The sequence below is a fragment of the Peromyscus leucopus genome, chromosome 13 (genome assembly GCF_004664715.2).
Source record: "Peromyscus leucopus breed LL Stock chromosome 13, UCI_PerLeu_2.1, whole genome shotgun sequence".
Classification (NCBI taxonomy): Eukaryota; Metazoa; Chordata; class Mammalia; order Rodentia; family Cricetidae; genus Peromyscus; species Peromyscus leucopus.
The window spans coordinates 34,364,861-34,389,457 of NC_051074.1; the positions used below are offsets into that span (position 1 = coordinate 34,364,861).

The window sequence follows — 24,597 nt, forward strand, 5'->3', positions numbered from 1 at the left end:
CTGTGGATGGTGCTACCCTGGGCTGGTGGTTTTAGGTGCTGTAAGAAGGCAGGTTGAGCAAGCCCTGAGCAACAAGCCAGTAAGCAGCACCCCTCCAGGGCCTCTGCTTCAGTTCCCATCTCCAGGTGCCTGCCCTGCTTGAGTTCTTGCCCTGACTTACCTCAGCAATGGGCTGTTAACTGGAAGTGTGAAAAGAAAGAAACCCTTTCCTCTGCTTTTGTTCATGGTGTTTATCATAGCAATAGAAACTCTAAGTCACTCCTCATGTAGCTCAGGCAGGCCGAGCTGTAAGAGCTGAAGATGACCTTGAAACCTCCTAATCCTCATGCCTCTACCTCCAGGTGCTGAGATTACAGACACACACCAGCACATCTGGTTAGAGAAAAATTATCTTTTAAGTGTAGTACTTGAGCTGGCAAGGTGGCACAGTGGAAGTGTACCAGCAAGCCTGACAACCTGAGTTTGATCCCTGGTACCCACATGGTCAATAGGCCAGACAGTTAATACTCCTTTAAAAGGTTACAATTTCTAATTTACGAAGTAAGAAACCCAAGACCCAAGAAACAATATAATGAGTTTGCTAAGATCTATAATAATGTAAGATATCTTGAAACAAGAGATTGTATTAACTAACCTTTACTACGCTGCCATTAATCTTCCTAAGTCATCTCTTACCATGCCCAGCAGAGATATTAAGTGTCATTATTGGTACCAAGGTATGGACTTGGTCTCTGATATCACTAGAGCATCTGGAACACATCCTATGTAGAAAGGAGGGTGCTCCAGCGTGAGAGGTAAAAAGCAGGTCCAACAGCTAAAAGTCAGGAAACTACTTTGCTTCCTAGTTGAGAGAGGGTCTTCCTGGCCCAGCATTCACCGTATATCCCAGACTGCTCATGAACTCATCACAGTCTTCTTCCTTGGCTCAACTTTCCAGTACAGGGATTCTGTGTTCTTGACTGTGGTAGACTGGAGACACAAGGTCTTGCTAAGCAGCTGAACTGACTTGAAACTGTGTTGCCCAAGCTAGCCTGGAACTCACAGTTCCCACTATCTAGTCTCCAAAGCACTGGGGTTACAGGCTTAGAACCATGCCAGGATCAGAGAACTACATTTATTCTTTATTTTACATTTACTATAAACGCATCGATGGGAAAGAGAGGAAAGCTGAGAATAGTAAGTAAAGGTCAATTATGAAGTAAAAGACTCAGTAAGAATGATTGAGCGAGCTAGTTCAAATCATGTAAGAGCCTCGTATAGACTGAATGTGAGCGTCCAGCCTGGGCTACTTCAGTTACGGAAGTTTCGGAAGGAGATAGGATATAAAATTTTCATATGTATAACCTTGAGAGCTCAGTTTAATTTTTAAAATTATAATGAAAAACCAGTCTTTAGGTATGAATAGTCATTGAGTTGTGTTTGCTTCTCATTTTGATTTTAATCAGATTTATTGGTGTTTATTTTGTTAATTTGGAATGGAGAATATTTTCAGTTCTTTCAGTGAGTTGGATTTGAAAATCTGAAGTGACTCAGACATCTAGGCTTTGCCCTGTCCAAAAGTGTTTTCCTGTGAAGCCAGGGAGTTGGCCTGCTTTGTCTCCTTCAACAGTGAGTTTGTTGGTTGTTCTCAAGTCAGTGCAAATTCCCATCTTTCCTGTAGGTGGCGCGTACTACCCTTCTTCCTGGCCTTCTAAAGACCATTGCAGCAAACCGGAAGATGCCACTTCCTCTCAAACTGTTTGAAATCTCTGACATTGTAGTAAAAGATTCTAGCAAAGGTAAGAGTGAGCTACCTGTGATTTGCATACTTAAGCATTTTTATTGTGTGAATTTCAGCTCTGTGGAGAAGTTAGCATGCTTACACATGTACATGCAACCATGTCTTTCTTCCACATTGCTATCACCCTCCTCCTAGTATTTTAGTGTCAGTGGAGTTAGTACATCATTGTATCAGCACACCCTTGAGATGGTAATTCTAAACCTAAGCTCTACCACAGCTGTATTGTTTATTGTTAAATAAAAAAGTCACACTCTTATCAAATACCCCATTTAAGTGTCCCATGCCCCCCTCCTGCCATTTGATCAGTTGATTTTAGTGATTGACTTCTTTGAATCTGAATGCTTGCAGTGCCTAGGCTTTGGTGGTTATGTCTCTTGTTTCCTGGAATGGAAAGCACATGTTCTTAAAGAATTTATTAATTTGTGGGAGGCGGTGGCGCACATGCCTTTAATCCCAGCACTCAGGCAGCAGATTCTGAGCTCAGCCAGCCTGATCTACAGAATGAGATCCAGGACCAAAACTACACAGAGAAACCCTGTCTCGAAAAACAACAACAAAAACCAACAAAAAATGAATTTAATAATTATGAGGGGCCCTAATGAAACTTCACCTTAAAAAACACCATAGAGAGAATGGGAAATATAGTTCAATGGCAACACGTGATGTGAATATGCATGGGTCCCTGAACTCACCTGAGTACACCCCTCTCCCCGGCCCTCTGGGAGGGGTAAGGAAAGAAGGACAGAGGGTCACCAGAGCACTCCGAAGACTTTCTTTCCTTCACTCTGGCACACTATAGCGTGCCATTGTTGTTGGGCTTTGATGGCCCCCACACTGTTGTTGTAACAGTGATTGTGAATGTGTTTTATAGTTTTTCCCTTTGATATATCTAAGTTCAGAGTTCTTAACTTAGTCTGCGAGTATTTTGGTTCAACACTTGGAATGCATGATTATTTAATAAATATAAATTTAAGAGTTTTGGAAGCCTGATTTTTCTGAAGTCTGTCTTTCTAATGCAAACTCAAGTTCAATTGATTGTCTAGACCTATAAGTGCTGTGGTCCCTGGGTGAGCAGTGCCTCAAGTGACTGCTTTGCTGCTAGCCTTCATTGGTCCTTTGATTTCATACATCAGTCCTTATGATTATGAGTGGTTCTTAAGTCCAGGCTGTAGTCTGTAGAATTTTCTTACGGTGGCAGATCTATACTAAAAATAGGAAGTTATTATTATTATTATTATTATTATTATTATTATTATTATTATTATTATTTTAGTGTTAGGTGCAGAGTTTTGAGAATTGAGTTTCCCATGAGTATAGGCAGTGAAAGTGCAGGGTTGCATTTATCTGTTCATTCTGACTGTTTCCTTCCACATTTATTCTTTGAGCCTCATAGTGTCTTGATCTTCTCTGGGGTCCTTGTAATTATAAATACAGGATTAGGTAGCCACACTCTTTCAGCAGTGGGCCCTTTGCAGTGACTAACGGGGCTCACTAATGGCTCTTCAGGGCTGAGTGTGCTCACAGTCCAAGGGGGAGAATGAGGGGCAGCTGTGGGTCCCGCACTGGCTGCACAGTTTGGCTGTAGCCATGGAGGAGTACATTGTTGTGTTTTAGGACTGGGTGTGTGTCCTGACATGGGTTTTGTTGTTATTTGTTTTAGCTCAGATATTTGCATTCTGTTGTGCTTTTTCTCACCAGGAAGAACGTCTCTCTAGCCAACCTCTGTTGTGCCTGTCTTAGTTGAAACTGTTCTACTGTTTTCTTCGTGGTTCATTTCCATTCAGTGCAACTTTACCCTTTGTCTTGCATTGGCTTGTTCTTTTTCTTTAATATTTTCTGTCGTATCAATAGCATTTGAGAAATCAAGGGAAGTAAATTGCTCGATCGTGAAAACACATTTCCTTTCATTGAGATGAAGTATGTTTTCTGTTTAGGTGGACCTGGATCTTATTTCATAACAAAACCTTTTCTGATGCAGTATTCTAAATATGTGCATGTGGATTCTCTCCTAGTCATTGGCCTGCAGGAAAGGGTCTACAGCATCTGGAGCAGGGGCAGCAGTGACTCTGGGTTCTGCAGACTGCAGCTGCAAGGCGTGAGTTTAGTCAGGCTTCCTGTGGTGTACAGTTTGTTTGAACTCTGTGGCTATCTACTCATCTGTACAATGGGGTAATGACAGCCCTTACTTTATTAGTTGCTATAAGGATCCAGCGAAACTGCATTTGGAAAGTTTCAGCCAAATAGTAAGTGGTGGCTGCTCTTCTTGTTAGGGTGGTGGCAGTCCCAGGGCCAGATGCTGCTGGCCTGGGTCATGCCCATTTTTTGCCATATGCTTGAAAGTCCAGGATGGCCAGCAGTGTTACTGTGCTTTGCTCAGACAATGGAGTTTGATTTTTATCCTAACCTCTAAGGGACTTTGTGCCATAGGATTTTTTTTTTTTTTAACCTTTCATACTAATATAAGACTTTACTTTTAAAAATAAATCACAGAAATATTGTTCTTGGAGTGATTTATGATGTTTCTCTCTCTTTATTTTTTGGGTGACAAGCTAGAAGTCATCTCTCTCTTAGATGTATGCTAAGCCATGTGTTCCTAAATGAAACTTTTTTAGTAAAAAAATTGAAACCACCAATAGTTAAATGATCAAGGGATTTTCCAGTTAATATGAAAGTTCCCAAATTCTCCTTAGTGAGCAATCCCCAAATTATTAGTGAAGATGTATAGCAAGCATGAGCCAGGTTGTCTCATTCACCATGGTGATAGAAAAGTAGAAACTATTTTCGACTGTAAGAGTGCTTGCCGAGCAAGCTTGAAGATCTGAGTTTGGATCCTCAGAACCCCTGTGCCTGTAGTCTCAGGGCGAAGGAGGCAGAGACTGGCAGGACCCTGGAGCTCACAGGGCACCCAGCTTAGCCAAGCTCAGTTTGGAGGGAATGAGCAGACTGTCCTGAATGTAGAGAATGGAGCTCCAACTGCCAGGAACCCTAAACTCCTAAACCTCACGTCAGTGTCTGCTTAGCAGACGGCTTCTGAAATGAAAATGGAAGTAGAGTCTTGTGTGGATTTCCATGTTTTCCTGTCTGTCTCAAGCTCCTCTGAGAACAGGCAAAAGACACCTGCCATTTTCCTGCTTGACCTAGTCGAACATTCCCTCTCCTGTGGAGTCCTCTCACTAGCCATCATGATGAACGAGGCTGTCAGGCTGCCAGTTTTGCAACTGACTCAGGCACACTTTTCAAGCATTAAGACTTCCCCTGTAAATCAGGCCCATTCGGCTTGTCTGAGGCTGAGCCAGCCACTGCATTTGTTGAGCCTCAAGAGCCGAAGTTGCTGTAACACTTTTAAAAATTAGTCATGACTCAGGGGACTAAGCTGATTTATCCCTTTTGTTGGGCAGAGTGGCATGTGTTTTTGGAACAAGAAACTTGAATGCAGACTCTGCCCTGGGGTAAGTTTTTCAGTTTTGGAGCAGGGAGGGTAGCAATGGAGACCATGCGAGGCTGCTGTGTGAGTTACTAGTTGGTTTCAGACGTTAATAGCGCATTCATTTCAATGCCAGGAAGAACCATATTGTAAACAAAGTATTTTTAAAAGCCAGAAAAGCTACAGAGATAAGCAAAGGACCGTCTGCCTGGAAAAGCTAGCTCATTTTGCACAATCCAGCCTTCCACTTTTTAAACACAGTTGAATTCTGCAGCCACAGATCATCCCTCAGTGCTCAGGGAAGCTGCCAGAATCTCACTGAAATGACCAGAGAAAACAGGTCTCTAGGTTAAAGAGGGTTAAGTCTAAAATGAAGCAAGAGCCTAAGAACATGAGCTGGGCTTTGTAAAGGGTCTCAGTGATTTCTACCAGCAAGATCTGACCAGCAGGATCTATTAATCCACGGTTCAGTGTGGCATGCCTCTGTGGCCAAATCTCAGAATCAGTTGCCTACACTTGGTTTCAGCAGCATCATTTCAGAAAGTTTGGGTCTGAGTAGTTGCTGTGCTCAGTGGAGTGGGTTAGATCACTTACCCAGGGCTCTGATACCCTTCTTTTCTTCTTGAAGCATGATCATTCTAAGTTTTGACTTGCTTAGACCTTCTTCCTCCATCCTCAAGAGCGCTTAGCAATCCTGCTTTGAACTCCATTCCCCTGCCTCCAGGTTCCAGTTAAATAGTTCCCAAACTTTGACATTGTGCCATAAGCTTCTCTAAGTGAGAGGATGGTCTGTTTTTCCTTACCTTCCTCAATGCATGTGGACATAGAGCATTTTGGGTTGAAGCCTTTAATTGCAAGATCTGTTTCAGGGTTCTCGTTTCTTCCTCCTCCCTTGAACACCATGGCTGCCACAGAACCGAACTGTTGGTCTTTCTACGTGTTTGTTTCCTCAGCTTACTGTACATACACATGCAAACATGGGTGTGAGTGTCTTCTGTCTTGCATTACAGAATATTAAATATAGGTGCAGACATAAGGCCTTTGGTTAATGGAGTGAAGGAACAGGTCAGGTCTTTAGAACTTTTGATATAACTATGTGTTTGTAAAGGCTCAGTAAGAACATTTTGTTATAGACTTGTGAGTTCCTGTCTTCTGAGACGTTGTCCATCAATTCTGGAGCTTCAGATAATGGAAGATTATCCAGCATCCACATGTGGAATGCGGCTTTCTGAAGAGGGCTTATGTCATCAGTCTGGATTAATTTAATTTCACCAGTTCATATTTTTGGCATGTAGAATTTCCAATTAATAATTCAAAAAACATGGGTGTAAGGAGACTGACGTTAACAATTTTTGAAGTAGCATCCTTCGCATATGTGATGGCATCTTAGCTGTGTAAATAAATCATTTTTAATATAGAAAGTTATTTTAGTGTGCTTGGTTCCACATAGTTAAGATCTGCTAACGTGAGTATAATGTACCCTGTCATGCATCCAGTACTATATTTTTTTAATAGATAAAAATCCATTCCAGGTTTATGTTAACTAAATAAAATCCAACCCTCAGGAATATAATTTTTTTCCCTGTATGCATTGAGAATTTTAGAGATTTCTTTTCACATTTGTTTCTTGGCTTTTCAGCATCATTTTAAAAGAAAAGTGTGACTTTTGGTGCTGCAATATAGAAGCATTTTAGGGAAGTTGTTGATATTTTTTATGATTGAACATATATTTATAATATTCTTAAGTTTTCATGAATGTGTGTTATTGATTTAAGAATTTTTTTTTTTAATTAAAAAAAAAAAAACATCACCAAGCAATGGTGGCGCATGTCTTTGATTTCAGCACTTGGGAGGTAGAGGCAGGTGGATGGATCTCTGTGAGTTCAAGGCCAGCCTGGTCTACAGAGCGAGTTCCAGGACAGAAGGCTATATAGAGAGAAACCTTGTCTTACAGTCGGGGGTGAGGGGAGGGAGATTCTTCAACTTCTCCCTTGTTCCACACCTAGAATTCACTGCCAGACCTCATGCATACCTGCAGCCATATTTTGCACTTCTGTGTGTAGCTGTAGAGCTTTTATAGTAGACACAAATGTGGTCATACATGGTCTAGCCTGTCTGAATGCATGCTATCAATTTCGTTTTTAATTCTAACATAATATTCTACCATATGGAAGCAGAGAATGTTCTTACTATGAGGATGAATGTATAGATTACAAGACTTCCTAAAGTATGTCTTACAATGAGTATCATTTTCTCTTGTACAAATACATGTTTTTAGAAATGCAATTTGCTAGTCCCTAGGTGTACACATTTAAATATTTGACAATTTAGTAAATTCTTTTCTAAAATATTTTTAACTGATTGTTTTTTCTTTTTTGTTTTGTTTTGGTTGGTTTGAGATACATCTTTCTATGTGACCCTGACTTTCTTCAAACTTACAACCTGCTTCCACTTCCTGAGTGGTAAAATTACAGGTGTGAACCAGTATACCCAGCATATATTAATACATTGCATATGTTACTATAGTGAATATATTAATTATACCTATAGAATGGACTTCACGATGCCATTTTCTTCTTGTTTTCCTCCCCATCCTTTCTTCTTGAAACAAGTACCTCTGCCTGGGTTGGAACTTGCTATGTAGACCAGGCTGGCCTCAAATCTGACTTCCTTTGCCTGCCAAGTGTTGGGACTAAAGGCCATTATGCCATTTTCATACATGCGTGCAATGCGTTTTCAGACCACCACTGCTTGTCCCTGTCTCACTGCTGCCGGTCTCCCCATTTAGCCCCTTTTGCATTTCCATGTTTTCATTTTATTTATTTATAGTCCTATCAGGAGTATATCAGGGTTCTTGTTTCCCTGTGTCAGCTGTGGTTTTTCAAGGTGTTGTGTTTTTGTGGGATTCTTGGGGCTTTTGTAGGTCATTTAGATTATGCTCAAATTCTTTAGGAGGTAAACTTGTAGCATGAGGTATGGTTCTGTAGGTGCTGGTGTTGAAATGTCAGAGGTAGGCCAGACTTAGAAAAGAGTGGTCTGCTTCATTTTCCAAGGCTAGCTAACTGTTCATCTCTAACTCGAGCACAATATCCAGCCCTAGATTATTCTAGAAGCTTTTTTTGTTCTCCACATCCACTTTCTTTCTAACAACATCTTTTCTTAGGTTTCTGGGTGCATGTGAGAGTAAGGAAGACTCTGTGCCCTGCATAATATGCTACCAGAAACCACTAATTCACCTCTAACCATTGGTGCAGACAGGATATATACTACATGGGAGCCTATGCCAAAGCCTAGAAAATTTGTGTAAGTCACATGCTAGAGACATCATGTACCATTCCCTTTTATTTTTCTTTAAAAAAAAAAAAAAAAAAAAAAGTCATTTGTTTGGTATCCTTTGAGCTCACAGAACTGCATCTAGCCATCCTCCTTTGGGTGGTTTAGATCCGCTCTCTCCGGGCAGTGCTTTGAAGTCTGTGAAATACACGGATAATTTAGGCTGACATGCTTGGCAGGCCCATTGAGAAAGCAGATTGTTTGATGGCATGACACAAGAGGTCTGTTAACTGAGTTATAAAGAACTGAGGCATTTCCAGCAAACCCTAGCCTTGGCCTGAAGTCTCAATAGTTCTTACTTTGTGGCATGCGGTCGGTACTTCCAGTGATGTAATATGGCCTCTCTGAGCAGAAAACAAGGAGGTGGGAATTTGAGGGTCAGACCTTTGAGGAACGTGAAAAACAGTCAGCAGTGGAGTGGGGAGGGGGCACCTCCATAATGAGGTTAATACATAGTCCTAAAAGTCAGTGGCTTTTTGTAAGCTTATTGCAAAATTAAACCTAGAAGTTAATTTTTCTTCATGTATGTTGTAAACATCTTGAAACCTCTATTAAATGGAATAAGCTTTGATTTTAATTATTATCTTTTTGGAGACAAGGTCTTACACAGCTTAGGATAGCTTCAAACTCACTGTGTACCCAAGAATGACCTTGATCTTCTCATGCCCCTGATGGGCATGTACCACCCACATCTCCAGCTCTTTTTTTAAACTGTAATTTTTTTTTCTTCTGCAGTCACTCAAAGCACTTAATTTGCTTTAAAAAATTCTATGTTTTTGGTCTAGGTATTTGACTGTTATCAGAAATGTTCATTTTAAATAATTTGGAAATTAGGAAAAAGTAGTCCAAGGCAAAGGTTCCCCAAACCAAGCGCCTTTCGTTTGCATTGGTAAGCTCTCTGAATGGTGGCCTTACTGTCGGCCTGCTCTCACAGCGAATATGGAACTACAAAGTCGTTTCAATACGTGCCTGTGTGTTAAAGTGGAAGCATGTGACACCAACAAATGGGTACCACATGGCAGGAATACCCAGAAGCAAGTCAGTAGTATGAAAGGGATAATTTAGTTCTGTTTCATTTAATTTTTTCCCTTCAGGAGGAGAGAGACAGAATGTGTGTGTGTGTGTCTGTGTGTGTGTGTGTGTGTGTGTGTGTGTGTGTGTGTTGTGTTCACGTTCCTGCAGCAGAATTAGACCTCTCACTTCAGTTTGTGCGTGCTGCTGGGTTACCCAGCATTTCTGCCTGCCTGCCTTTAATATTGATCCTTCTCTTCGCACCTTTGATTATAGAATTTGGATAGCAGAGTTCTTTGTTCTGGAAGATGGAAACAACAATGAGGGGTGGCAATATGGAGTCACATCACCTCAGCTGTCCCTTGTGTTGCCTTGGAATATGGCCCACTCTGTGCTCCTGGCCTGATGCGGTAGTTGCTTCTCTGTGCTGACCTCTTTTTCCAAACTTTAGTTGTGTATTCAGAGAATAAGTGTTGAGTTTGTGTGAGCCCCAGAGTGCCATTGACCTCCACTATCTAAGGAAAACTAGAGTGCCCTAAGCATAGTATGCACCAAGAGGTGTTAAATGGTGATAAGCAGTTCTTTCTCTGTGTCTATTTACTCAGAAGTTTACTCAGAATATAATCTTCATAAATTAACGTACTGTTGATGGACACAAATTCCAGATAAAAAAAATAATTTATTTTAGTGACTTAAATGAAATTCTTGAGAATCATGAAAACTTTGGAGAAGTAAAACATCTGTTCGTTGTACCAAAAATGTTTCAAGAATGCACATCCTTGACTATACATACATAAACAGCTATATATGGTCACACATGCATTTACCCTTATACCGTTTCCCTTCTAAAGCCTTTATGGCACACCGTAGGGTAGTGGAGAGGGTGTGGGTTTTAGTCAGTCCTGAGCAGGGCCTGGTTTGTAACTTCATAGCTGTGGAATTGATAATGATTAGCCCTCGCTAGTTAGCTTGACTCCGGGCAACTTGACTTAATTGCCTGAGGTTTGGCTTCCATCTGTTCCCCAGCAGTAGTAATCCTGGCTGAGGAGGGTCTTGAGCTAAATAACGACACTGAGGGTTGGCTGATAGACACTCCGTACCTGGCCAGAGATTGCTAGTGCTATGAATGTCGCAGTGTCTTGCTGTTTGTGCCAGCCATGGCTAGTAGCTCTCACCTGTGGAAAAGCTGTAGAAGAGCTTTTGTTCAGTCCATATGCACAGGAAGCAAGCAGCTTGTTGTGTTCACTTTATTTCCAAAGACAGATGTTATCTTCTTTCTTTTTCCCTAATTTAAAAAGCACAGTGAGGCCAAATGCATTCAGAATTTATAAGAGCTGTGTGGCTTTAGGATCTGTTGAAGGGTCGTGGTATATACCTAAGTTATATGCCAGTTTTAAAGCTAAATGATGCTGTTGACTTTAAATCTTCCTTTATGTGCTATGTACTTGTTAAAGCACCACTGTGAAATCCCCAGCAGCATCCCCCTGAGAACCCCCCATGTTTTCCCATTTTAGCCACATTCGCCACATCTTACTCCACACAGCTGCCGTCCAGTCTCAGTTACTCCAAGTCTGCTTTGCTCACCTTGGCATGGGTGGATCATGCATCCTCCAGCCTCTGTGGCTGGCTGCTTTCACTCAGTACAGTGCCTCTGAGAGCTAGTCAGCCGCGTGTTAAGTAAGACCTTGACAGTTGCTGAGGATTTACCAGTGGTAGTTAGTATCTCACTGTGTTTCTACTACGTTGGTTCATTATCCAGTTTTCATTGGGGTTCATCTCGAGTTGTGATTCTTATTTGTCTTATTTTTATAGAAGGTATTGTATTGATCAAGGAAAGATTTTGAAATAGAAGTAGAAAAAAAAAAACGATCCCATTCAAACATAACCTGTAGATCTGTTTCTTTGGAGTCTTTTTCCCCAGTACGTGGCGCTGTCTGATTATGGCTATGTTTGTGTAGTTTGATCCTTCCCACGCTTGTAGAAGTTGTTGTGGTCATTTAAAACACAGCTAAGCTACCTTCTTCCTGAGCTCTGAAGTGCACGTCACAGCAGCAGCGCTGCAGACTCGTGTGTGGAAGACCACTGGGTCTTTCTCATCGCCCCTGGCTGCGGTCCTGTGACCAGCAGTGGTAGTTCTTCCCTTTCCTTCCCGTCAGCCCTGGAGGTCACCTTCTCACTCTGTTGTTTCTGTGGCCATGTGACTGTGAGGTGTGAGCTTGGGGTAGTGTCCTTGCCTTGCACACAGAAGACTTCGATACCTTACATAGGGGATCATGTAATATTGTCCTGCTGTGCTATTTCTCTTGCCATAATGTCTTCAGGGTTGATCTATATTACAATAGCTTCATAGCCTTTGTTTTACTGCTTCCATGTAAAAAAAAGATTATTTTATCTGTATGAGTGTCTAGCTTGCGTGTTTGTCTGTGCACCACATACATGCCTGATGCCCTTGGAGTTCAGAAGAGGGGGTCCAATTCCCAGGAACTGGAGTTCTGGATGGTTGTGAGCCATCATGTGGGTGCTAGGAACCAAACCACACTCCGTAAGAGCAACAAGTGCACTTAACCACTGAGTCATTTGTCCAGCCTCTCATTCCACATTTTAATTGTGAAGGTTTATATGGAATTTTATATGTGTAACTTACACAGCTTTTTAAAGGTTATAAAACAGACAATACTGTAACTCCAATCTGGCTAAGAGGTGGACTGCTGGGGGCCTCAGCATTTGGTGTGATGCATCTGTTACAGTACCTCCCTATCCTGGGGCAGCCTCCCTCTAACTTTACTGATAACCATTGCCTTGCTCTGCTTCATAGTTTTCCAACCTATGTGGGTTCTTTTAACAACATAATTTAGTTTGCTCTCCTTTTTAACTGGTTGGCCTTCTTTAAAAATAGAAGATCTAGGGGTCCTAAGTTCAGCCCCTGGCACACTGTCTCCATGTTTTTGTTTATATTATTATTGTAAGTGTTTGCTCTTGTCCATTAAGATAAGCTTTCACAGAATGCTTTCTCACAGCCACCAAAATACTCTGAGAAGTGACTTGCTGTTCTTCATCCCTGTCTGTCTCTAGTTCCTTACTGGAAATAATATAGGAAGTGTTTCTGCAGAAGCCTTTTTGGTATTTAGTATGGTTATTTAGGTGGTATCATGAATAAAGAATATGAAGCATTAACTGGTACATTTTGCTAGAGTGTTTACAGCAAGTTTTACAAGCAGGTTCTAGAGTGAAGCTTTGGACCTGGGGCCAACACTCCTCCCCCTCCAAAGTAAACATCTTTGAGAATTTGGTGGCTGAAAAGTTTGATCTGACCGTGAATTTCTGAGGCTGAATGCTTCTCTTCATGCTGAATAATCTGTTACCTCTTTTTGTTAGCTTTGTTCACGTTTGGTTGGGATAAGCCAGTTTCTTAAATAATGGTTACTGTGACCTGATGATCAATCCCTTTTTGCTTTTCTAGATGTAGGTGCGAAAAACTACAGGCATCTCTGTGCTGTTTATTACAACAAGAACCCTGGGTTTGAGATCATCCATGGGCTGCTGGACAGAATTATGCAGCTGCTCGATGTGCCTCCCAGTGAGGAGAAGGGGGGCTATGTGATCAAAGCATCCACAGGTAAGATGCCCGAGTCGGAGAAACGCCATCAAAGGCCACATCCTGTTGTTGATAAAGTCCTGTTTGTTTCTTTTGCTTTTGATTTAGAGAGTATGGGCAGTAAATTAGGGGAGAGAACTTCATTCTAATGAACTGTTAGTTGTTGCTAGAAACTTTTCCTCCCTTTTCCTGCAGCACCTCGGGAAGTTGTTTTTCAGAACTGCTAGGAGCTGCACAGTGTTGCTTCTGCACTAGCTGAGCTGTAGTAACCCCGGCACCACTGTGCTGCCAGCACTGGTGAGCCAGAAACCCGGGCCGCAGGCTCAGATGGCCTGAGGGGCAGTCTGTACTCAGCTGCATGGCTGAAGCTTTGAGACAAGGCGAAAAGAAAGCTATTACGAAAAATGTCACTCATTAATCAAGGTGCAAGGTGGGATCCGCTGCCCAAAGCCCAGGCCAGTCTCTGGCTTTCATCCCTTTCATCCAGGCCAACTCAACACTACATGTGCCCTCATGTGCTGGCTTGTCCTTGTCTGAGGAAGTCTGAAGCTTTTGCTTTTCCTCGTCCTGGAGCTTGAATCTAAGTTTATTTTCTTTGACAAGAGACTTAGAAACAATTGAAGAAAAATATTTTTGACCACTTAGTCCTGCTCTTTACCTTGCTGTTTTTATGCCTGCATTTGGCATCCTAACTTGTCACCACACCTTTCATTTTTAAAGTATTACTTAGCAGTTATTTATAGTGAATTTGGTGAGTAAATATTTGGGGTTTTACCTATATTTGTTTTTCTTAATCATCAGATTTTTTTTTTAATTGTGGCTTGTTTTCATTTTTATTTTGAGCCATGTTTTGAAAATAGCTCTGAAATATATAGCTATGTTGGGTTATTTGCTCAGCTAAATTGAGAGGTTTAGTAGTAGAAGAAATTAGGCATTTTCATCAGAAATGACCCAGTAAAGATGTGTTATGCTTACATCACAGAGTCCAGTGCTGGGACTGGATCATAGAGTCCATCCAGTGTAACATCTGGGCTTTACAAGTGAAGGAATTAAGGGAAGGCAAGTTGTAGGAGTTGGGCCTGGTTACTTGTGTTCAAACTTCTCTACCAGTTGCCTCCAGGGTTCATTGTCCATGGTCAGTCAGCAGCTTACCATTCTAAAAATCTACTCCAAGATCAAAACATTAGTGAGCTTGTGGGAAGTGATAGGGATTGGAAAGAATAGGTGGAGCCAGGGTCTACAGGTGGGTGCTGTGGGATGTGTGTGTCGTAGAGTGCCATTTGTTTGACTGCAAGCTGGGAAGGCGTTCTATCTACATGCTGGCAAGGGGCTTCAGCTAGAGGGAAAGTGTTGACGCTACTGATTGTTTTGAAGCAGGTGAGTGGTAGACGTCCGCACTTCCGTGGGGTTAATGCGTCAGCAGTGAGGGTGGGTCAGGAGCGTGGAGAGTGGTGAAGAAATGGTGGGGAGGCTTTGCAGTGTGCTGTACAGCAGTGCTGAGTGGTCCATGTGACTGAGAAGACTGATGGAGGCTCCACTGAAGACAAGAGCAGCAGTGGCCAGTGTGATGCTGGAGATTGCATAGTCCATACCACTGAGAGCCCTGTGTGACAAGCCAGTAGTTGTTGATCTGAACATTACATTTTTGTAATTCTAGACTTAGGTCATTTGAATCCTGTGAATATTAAAGTTCAAGCAATAGAGAACTTATCAGCATCTAACTTCCCTAGTAGCAGATAATCTGCTATTTTGGCCCAAAATTGTTTTTAAATTACAAAATGCATCCATAAGTTATAACCGCCCCCTCTTTCATTTTTTGAGACAGTCTCACTGTGTAACTCTGAACTCACTATGTAGCCCAGTCTGGCTTGAACTCAGAGATTGATCTGCTTCTTCTCCCTCCTATTGAATCTAGGATAAAAAGTGTATGCCACCACACCCACCCAGCAATTACAGCTTTCTTCATTACTTGTAAGTCTTTATGTGCCTTTGATTAGGGTAAACTGTTACTTTTTTCCTTCTTTTCAGTGCTAGAGAATACACCCAGGACCTTGGGCTGTTGAAGCAAAGTCTCTGTACTGATCTGCACCCCCAGCCCTTGGCTTTTTGATGCAGGATCTGCTTGCTTAGCCTAAGCTTGCCTTAAATTTTCAGCCCTCCCTCTCTCCTTTGCCTCCTGAGTGCAGAGATGATTGGTAGGAGCAACCACACCTAGCTTACTTTGTTTTTTCCTATGAGTATTTAAGGCTCAGATTTAATTCTCTTTTTGAATCTACATTTGGCTCTCAAATGCCAAAGTTTAAACTTTTATGACTTTGAAAAGCTTTGATAGAACTTCTATACATGGGTAGCCTGGATCAGTATTTTCTAATATGTCTAACTGCTTTTCTTGCAAAGAGTAGGGAAATTACTTTTGTTTACTGTCACCATCAGTGACCACATCCAGCTCCCTGGATTCTGGGGCATGTGCCTAGTTCCTGGGTGCTTTTTCTTAGGATGCTTTTTGTAAGAGCCACCAAGCCAAGGACAGTTAGTGTCATTTTAAATAATGGTTCTTTGTTTTTCATAGGGATTTCTTAGTCTGTTTTGATTATCTAATGACAAATTTGATTATCTTTTTTATGGTCAGAAAAATCAAGGTCTAAATAAATGGCTTGTCCAAATAAGTCAGCAGAAAGCCAGGATTTGTTCTCTCTGTGATATGTATGCAAATATACCACAACTAAGGAACAAGAACTGTTTTCCAGACTCCAGAGTCAGTCTGTAAGCACAGGGATTTAGTTGTTGGAATATTTTTATCTATATCTTTTTTTCAAGCTTACTGTTATTTTTCATATACATGCATATATATGTGCATACACACACCTGTATATGTGTGTGTATATGTGGTAGGAAAAATGTATATGTTAGGAAAGGATCTTCAGAGGAAGGCAGGTGCGGCCAGAGTAAGAACTACTGTTTCATGCCAGTTTTGATTATTGAGCTGTCTTCTATTACTCCAGCATATGGTTTACTTTTTAATAATTAAAGATCCTAGTGGCTTTGCAGTTATAATTTGGCTTAGTCAGTTTAGTAGAGTTTCTTCCTCATATCAGTTGGGCCTTATCTCTTTCTGTCTCTTAATGCGTACCACCAAGCTCCCTTTGTGCTGCTTTGCTGGGAAGGTAAGTAGAGTAGAGCCTAATCTTCCAAGAAAGTTGGCCCTGCCCACTGTGCGAGAAAGAAATCTGGAAATTCGTTTGGCTGATCATCACATTGATCCCGGGGAAGGCGATGATGATAGACCGTAACCAAATGATCATGTAGTAGCAGCTCCGCAGCCAGAGGGAAAAACCATGGTTGCTAATCATACAGAGTTCTCATTTTCACCATAACGTGATGTCGATCATCAAGTTGATGATAGAATGGAGTCAAGTGGAGTGAAAAGGAAAAAAAAAAGAGCCTTTACTTGTTAGCAGACTGCAGAGCATTTTAAGGGTTTCAGAAGTTCAGCACAGAGTTTTTTAGTGGCATTTGATCAGATCATTATAGCAAATATATGTTTTTATTTTTTTCAGCTTTCCCTTCATTTCTGTGGTTTGTTGCAAACTAAATTATGTATGTTAAGATGCACTTAGCCTTTTAAAAAACCACTTCTGGGCAAGGAAAATTCTCAACATATTTGTGTTTAGAACAGTAATGTGGTTGCTGGGCAAATCAGTGGCAAAAATAATTTCTTGTCGAATGTGGTGGGCTTTGTGACTGCCTCATTGACTCCAGCATGTGGTTTTTCCTCCTTAGCTTGTTAACCTAGTTCAGTTTTGATTTTTTTTACAATTCTGCAGAAAGTTCAGTTTAGCTTGAGACAAGATCCTTGATGAACAGACAGTTTTAGTTTTGACAGTCTTGAGTTTTCATGCTGCTCAGAATTGATTTCAGGAAATGAAAAATGACCTTGTCATGCCCACATGTAGCCCAACACCATATGTACTCACCCTGGTTATTAGGTGCCTTCTGTTACAGTAACACCTAGTGGTCATTGGCTTGACCTGAGGTCATGACCTTATTCCCCTTTCGGGACACCTGTGAAAGATCTCAGATGCTAAAATATATGGGTGAAATTGTTTCCCTTGTCACTCCGTCTTAGTGTAATATGAGCTTGGAAATTCAGTGGGAAAGTACCTGTTGACTAGCTTGTTGAAGTCAAGGTGTTCAGTTTATGGTTTGGTTTACACAGAGCATCCTGGAGTATAATATAGGGGTTCTAGAGAGCATACCCACACTCAGTACCATCAGCACAGACTAGTCTGTTAAGGCATTGGCTTTGGTAAAAAGTTTAAAAGCTTGGGACCTTACGACAGAGGGACCTCTTCTGCAGTTGTCTACGGCTGCAGGTGAGGTTCCCAGTCCCGCACCGTCCATTTGCTTTGAAGTGGTGAAAGACTGGGAGGGCCGCAGGGCAGCAGGACCCGCTCAGGACTCACTTAGTCTGCCTTACTTGAGAATGAGTGTTCATTGTTCCTGCCTCACCTCTGTGCAGAAAGTAAAGGTCTCCCCACTCATGGACACTTACTTAACTTTCTTTCAATGTGTTCTTGTTCTGAAAATTGTATAAATCACAAATTCCACACTGAATGGCTTAGTTCAGTGCTCTGATACAGTTGTAACACAGTGTGGCAAGCTTTGTGTTGTTGTTGTGATTATTATGATTATTACTGTATCTCCTAAAGACTTTTTTAGACATTCTCTTTTTTCCAAAATTCAGAACTGTTTCTTTATCCTCTGCTTAGGCCAGCTCCTGTGTATGACACAGAGATACATAGCACATAGATCTTTTCTGTTAATAAGAGGTTCCTCTCAGGCTTTTGTCGGAAATGCTCTTCCTGGGGATGGTAAAGCCTCCCTTCATCAGGTCCCAGGCTCTCAGGAGGAAACTGCTTCAGTGGCTGTACTTAATGAAGGGAGAACTGGTCTCAAATCCCCAGTGTTCATACCTTGATCCTAAATGAGGAAGGCATCCATTTGGGCCGATGGATTTTCTTAACTATCCTCAGACAAAGAAGAGAATTAGCATACCCCAGCTTGAGAAAAGGAATTGGTCCTGCCCAGATCTACCCAGGACTGACTCTGCATCAAGAATACCTTCTAGTCTCTCCAGTTACTAGCCAGACATTTTTTTTCTTATTCAAATTTGATTAAATTTTAATACTGTAGATATACTGTGTGTGTTTTGCTTATGTGCTATATGTATAGCTGTGTATATAAAATCTATAAGAGTTAATAATTCTATGTATGTGGATACATGCACCACTGGGGTCAAACCTACAGACTGTCACATACTAAGCAAGTGCTCTATAAAACTTGCTTTGCTTTGTTCAGTGGAGAGTTAACATTGACCAAACAAATTTAAACTTTTAAAATTGTTTATTTATACAATAGATTATGCATCTTTGTACAAGCCCAATACACAAAGTACTTTGATCTTCTTTAAAAGCTAGATTCTGTGGATGAGAAACCATGCAGAATTTATCTTACCGAATCCGGCTTGTTTCACTTAAAATGAGGTTCAATCCATTATCTGGTGAATGATCAATTCCATTCTTCTTTATGGGTAGATAATACTCCACCACCAAGCTAAACTTATAATTTGGAAGTCAAATTTAAAAACTACTTACTTTTAGGTTTATATCTGCTGAAAAAGTTTGGTTTTTATTTTTGTTTTGTTTAATGTTGTGTGGTTTTGATTTTTGAGGCAGGTCTCATAGCCTAGGTTGTCCTTAAACTTGTTGCTTGGGCTAAAGATCTTAAATTATTGATCCTTCTACTATATTTTTTTCTTTACTTATTCTTGTGGGAGGTCTGGGGCACACATACCACAATGTCTGTTGTAGAAATCAGTTCTCTTTCCCCTGTGTGGATCCTTGGGGATGAAACTCAGGGCATCAGGCTTGGTGATAAGCACCTTTATCCACTGAGCCCTTTCCCTGCCCAAACTCCAGGTCCTGCTGCTGCTACCTTCCGAGTGAGCACTAGGATTATAGGCATGTGTCACCATGCCTAGTTTATGGGGTGCTTGAGATTGAACCCAGGTCACTGCATGCTTGTCCTCAGACCTCTTCTGAAATTTTTAAATATTATTTACTCATGTAAATAACAGTGTATCAAATTACCTATGCAATTCATAAAAGTATGAATATCTCCATGATAATAAATGAGAAAGTAATTGAATTAGTTGATAGATATTTTGTAGTGTTATGTTTTTAACATTTGACAAAGATACATTCAGAACTTTTTAAATGAAGTGATAAAATGCGAACATTTTAGTTCAGTCTCAAAGCCTAAGGCACACACAAAGGTGTCAGAAGAAACAGAAGCGCCCACACAGGACAGGGCAGTCCCTTAGTGTGTTTGTGCTTCCTCTCAGTGGGTCTCATTTCCTGTCTTGTTTGGATTTTGAGACACAATCTTGTTTTGTAGACCAGGCTGTCCTTGAGCTTGTGACCCTTCTTCTCAGCCTCCTGAGAGCTGGGATCACAGGCAGGCCTGTGCCACCATGGTCAGCTCAGCGTGGCCTCGATGTAGAATAGTTTTGGTAGTTTTCCCATCATAGTCACATATTGCTGGATTCTGTAACACAACTACTGCATACATCTGCTGTGTTCCATGTCAGTATTGCTTGGGTGAAAATCCAGGGAGAGGAATTAAACATTGAGTCAAGTTTTTGTCAAGCTGAGCTTAGCTTTGAAGGAGGCAAACAGTAGGAGACTGAGGGGACCTGGCCTCCTTATTCTTGCCTTGCTTGAGATCAATACCTTCTATACAAACTCTTCTTCAACACCCTCTTCTCCCTGGGGAGTTTGCACTACCTAGCACCAGCTGTTCTTGCAGGGTTCTGTTTCGTCCCGAGTGCCAACTTGCCTTCTGTCCCTCATCTGAGACCTCGAGTGCATCCCTCTCTGCCGAATTCAGATAGGTTTTTCTGTCTCCCTCATCCATGTAAGGACCACACTGTATGGGAAACAGAAAGGGAAGTCTATAAATGGAGGGGAATGGTCATGTGCAGCCAGGCTTTTGTGACGGGGAAGGAAATAGGATGCTTCCAGACCCCTTTTCATAGTAGCTCTACCTTGGACTGGAGTCAGCTATACGTCCAAGGGTCCCTGGCTCCTTTTAGTGAGAGATCAAGTTCAGGTCACTATGTGGGCACGCTGTCGTTGTCCTCTGCTTCTGAGTGCAGCTCTGTTCCTGGGCTTTTTTGGTGTATGGAGATTATGGAGATGCAGAAAATACTTGTTCCTTTTAGTTTTAAGTTTTTCAAAATAGAACACTTTTGTTTGCCTTTTCGTTCTGGGCCTTGAACCTAGGACTTCCAGATTGTTAGGCAAGAACTCTACCACTGAGCTACATCCTCACCCCAGCATGGATGTTTTCAGTTCACATTCAGAACTTGAGGATATTTACGAATATACTTGACTTTACAGTTCTCCTAGTTTACACTGAAACTCTGGGTTCTTAACACATATTCATCGTTGTTGGCTTACACTCATCTGGCTATTTATGTCATTATAGTTTCAAAATGAAAATTCTAGTAGTATTAACTGTATGACTGCTAAAATAATTTAAAAACTAGTCACTTCTTTTTATTCTTAGAATGTAACCTACTGAGTAAGTATGTTTAGATAATTATCTTTAGCTTTTGTTCCATCTTTGATTCCTTTCCTGCCTTCCAAGTCTGTGTTTTTTGTTGTTGCTGTTGTTGATTTTTGGTAGGCTTTTGTTCTGTCTTTTGAATCAGAGTGTTTCTACATAGCCACGACTGACTGGCCTTGAACCCATGATTCCTCTGCCTTCGCCTCCCAGATGCTGGAATTACATGAGTGCTCCACTGACCTCAGCCTTCTTCTTTTCCTTTATCCTTGTGTGGTTTGCTTTCAGACATAAATGCACATGTATGTGTATACACCTCTGCCTTCTCACCTGAGCGGGCAATGCTGTGTGTACTGTTCCATAGCTGACTTCTTGTCCCAGCAGCAGCCTATTCAGAGGCAGCCTGTGAGGTCTTGTTCTTTGGCTCACGTGAACTGCTCCTTTCCATGGTCCAGAGTTGGACCAGTTCTCAGTTGGTGAACATTGGCTTGTTTCCAGTCAGTACTGCACTGTAGCCTTATGCTCATGCTTTCTGATGCTTTTGCCTGTGGATTTTGGGAATAATTCCTAGAAGTATGGAGTTATTGGGACAAAGGGTATGTTGTTATTGCACTAAGTTTGGCTAGATACCCATCTGTTAGACCTTTGATTCTCACACTGTAGGTGCAGTAGACGAGAAGACCTTGTTTATACGAAATTGTAGGTCCTGTGGTTGGTTGTTTTTTTCTGTTGTGTCCAGTCTCATAGATGGGAAATGGCATCTCACTAACTTTTGACCTGGACCTTGTATGAACAAATGTGAACATAGTTTCACATTTATGTCACCTTTTAAACATCATATAGTCAGTTATTCATTTTTCCTTTGGAATCTGACTTTCTTTGTTGGGAAGTGTTGCCCACTCTGAGGTCAGAAAGGAGTCCCCATGTGCCCATTAGCAGCACATTCCAGTCTCCCAGACAGTCGCTGCTTACTCTGACCACAGTAACGAAGACTGGGTTTCAGCTTCCTCACAGAGTGCTTCCTAGGTTATTTGTGCTTACCGTTTTGCAGTTATTACTGTGATTTTTATTAAATTGTACTAATTAACTTCCAAAATTTCCCATATTTTATTGTAAATGCCTTTTGAAGTTCATGAAGAGATTGAGGGAACAGTATCTTATGATCATCCTTCCACTTGTATATTTAAAAGGCAAAATAACTTTGAAAGGTCCTTCAGTCAAATTGGAGAGGTCCAAAAGGAAAGATGATTATAGTGAAAAGTAGGTAAGAAGTACAATAAAGACCTGACTCATACCAGGATGAAGGGCACAGAGCCACCTTTAATCCTAGCACTTGGGAGGTAGAGCCAGTCACATCTCTGTGAGTTCAAGGCCAGCCTGGTCTACAGACCAAGATCCAGGACAGGCACCAAAACTACACAGAGAAACCCTGTCTTGAAAATCCAAAAAAAGAAAAGGAAAAGAAAAAAATGCAGTTCTGGGGCAAGAGAGATGGCTCAAGCGGTTAAGAGTACTTGCTGCTCTTCTAGAGGACCTGGGTTCATTTCCCAGCATCCACAAAGGTGGCTCAGAACTCTCTGTAACTCTTCTGACCTCTAAGACATGAATGTTGTGTCCCTACACATATGCAGGTAAAACACTCATTTACAAGTTTTAAAAATCAGTATTTTTTTTTAAATGTAATTTTATTTCCCCAAATGAGTGCTGTGGGTTGTAATGCTGCTAGTATTCTGTTGTATTAATAGCATTACAGAGTGTACTGGGTATGTGCTAAGGTTAGAGATGACACACTGTCATTCTGCTCTGTTCCCTCTTTAAACTCTATGGATTTACTTACTGGAAAGCAGAGGACGTTTGCAGACATGAGGTGGTGGGCAGCTTGACCAGCAGCTTACGAGCATCATGCTGCAGCCTCATCTGCCGGTGGCCCTTTTTCACCTTTGGCTTGCACTCCAGCCTCTGGTATTGCTTGCCTTGGGCAAGATTCCTAATCTCCTGGTGCTTCTCTTCTGCCCATCTGTAACTTACATTGCGCAAAGGGCTTGGACAGGTCCACACTCTGAGACATCTCACTCTCATGGTGTGTGTGTGTGTGGGGGTGTTGTCTGAGCAGAAAGGATCCAGCACCTTCCCCTCTCTGCTCATTAAGTTAACTCTTAGGAAGGGACAGCCATGGAAGCAAAGACTGGATTGGGTGTTAGAATTTGAAATATTTCATTAAAAGAAGAGTTTAGTGAATGAAAGGGGGATATATCCTTCTGACATTGTCCACTGAGGAGTCCAGACTGGTCTCAACCTGGCAGTCTTTTGCTTCCTGAGTGAAGACAGGTGTGAACTACCATGCCTGACAAAAGATGGTTCTCTGTTGAGGACATTTCTCATCTGGGTTTTGCTGATTTCTTTTAAGAATAAGGTCCCAGGTCCCTGGCCTCATTTGTAGTAGAGCACATGGTGCCAGGTCTTGATCCTGGCACCCTCCCCAAGCCATGAGTTGGTAAGTTCCAATTCTCTCTAGTCCACTGCCTCCCTGTAAGAGTTAATGGTGTCTGCAGGTGTGTTGGGATTAGCACTGTAAAGTTGTGTAAGGGGTTTTTCTTTCTTTTGATCTTCAGAAAGGGATGAAAGATGGCCATTAAATTCAAAGGATTAGGTCCCCTCTCTTTATAGACTTTAGGTACCATAAATATTCACTTCAAATGCAAGGTGAAGAATTGTATACATCTGGGAGAAAATGGGTGTTTTATATTACCAGTCGGAAATTATTCAGTCTCTCTTTACAAATTAAATGGTCTTTGCAGAGGCCTTTTCTCCTGAGTGCACTGAGATCAGGGGAAAAAGGTGTTTTTTGTGTTCATATCTTGGTTGGGATGCTTTGGCTCCTTAGAGCCCTAAAACCTTTTCTTTTACAAATTAATACTTACCTATGGTGAACCTCTTTCCCCTCATATGATTCTGTCATGTCCTCAAAAATCTGCTTGTTCTAAAACCTGAGAACAATGGCCCCACAAGAATGAAATTCTGCATGCATGTGTGGAGGGTGTAATTGAGTAGGATTTATTTATCTGTTTGTTTGTTTACTTACCCTTTGAGAAGTGCGTAAGGTTTGGATAGGCACCAACAATAAAGTTGTTAGACTAGTAACATATTTTTTCTTTTATCTATGTTACATAATCAGTCATTTTGAACAGACTTAAGAAATATTCAGTTGGTATCTACAGTTAATACATTTTCCATCTCATACCTGAATCTGAGGATATGTGTGGTGAAAGCTAATGAGGATAATTTCTGTTATTAGCAACAGCACACTACTTTACCAGCGTTCTCTGCCCGTTCATTTTGTTGTTTGATGATGTTCTTTTTCTTTTTTTTTTTTTTTCACTTGGATAATAAGTACCCAATTACAGTCACTTGTGAGTTTGAATCCTAAAGTATGTATTGACAATATGAAGAAAAGGAAGAGTGAAATTAAATGAGCAGCTGATATTTCAGAGCATGTCAAATAAAATGTTAAGGAGTAACCAGTGGCAGTGAGAAGAGGGCCTCCTGCTTGGTAACACACACACACACACACACACACACACACACACACACCTTGGTGCTCTCAGATGAGGGGTCTGTTCAGTTATCATTGAAAGCTTCTACTTCCAATGCTTCATGAAATTAAAGGATGGAGTGAGCGTGTGGAAAGCTCCTGCCAACTCTAGGCTGTAATACAGCTCTGAAACGATGGGGGCGAAAGGAAACTGTGAAAAGTGTTTGGCAACGGGCAAGAGAAGGCACTCCCAAACGCTTTGATGGTCAGTTAGCCAGAAAACGCGCTAAAGACGG

General features: G+C 41.4%; 1 protein-coding gene across 1 annotated transcript in view; it reads left to right on the plus strand.

Moving 5' to 3' along the window:
• Farsb (phenylalanyl-tRNA synthetase subunit beta) overlaps positions 1-24,597 on the plus strand; it is a 64,260-nt gene that overhangs the window by 35,407 nt on the left and 4,256 nt on the right. The window contains exons 15-16 of the mRNA XM_028889278.2: positions 1,661-1,778; positions 13,009-13,164. Coding sequence (XP_028745111.1) covers positions 1,661-1,778; positions 13,009-13,164 — 274 coding nt within the window. The remainder of the gene's footprint in view (positions 1-1,660; positions 1,779-13,008; positions 13,165-24,597) is intronic.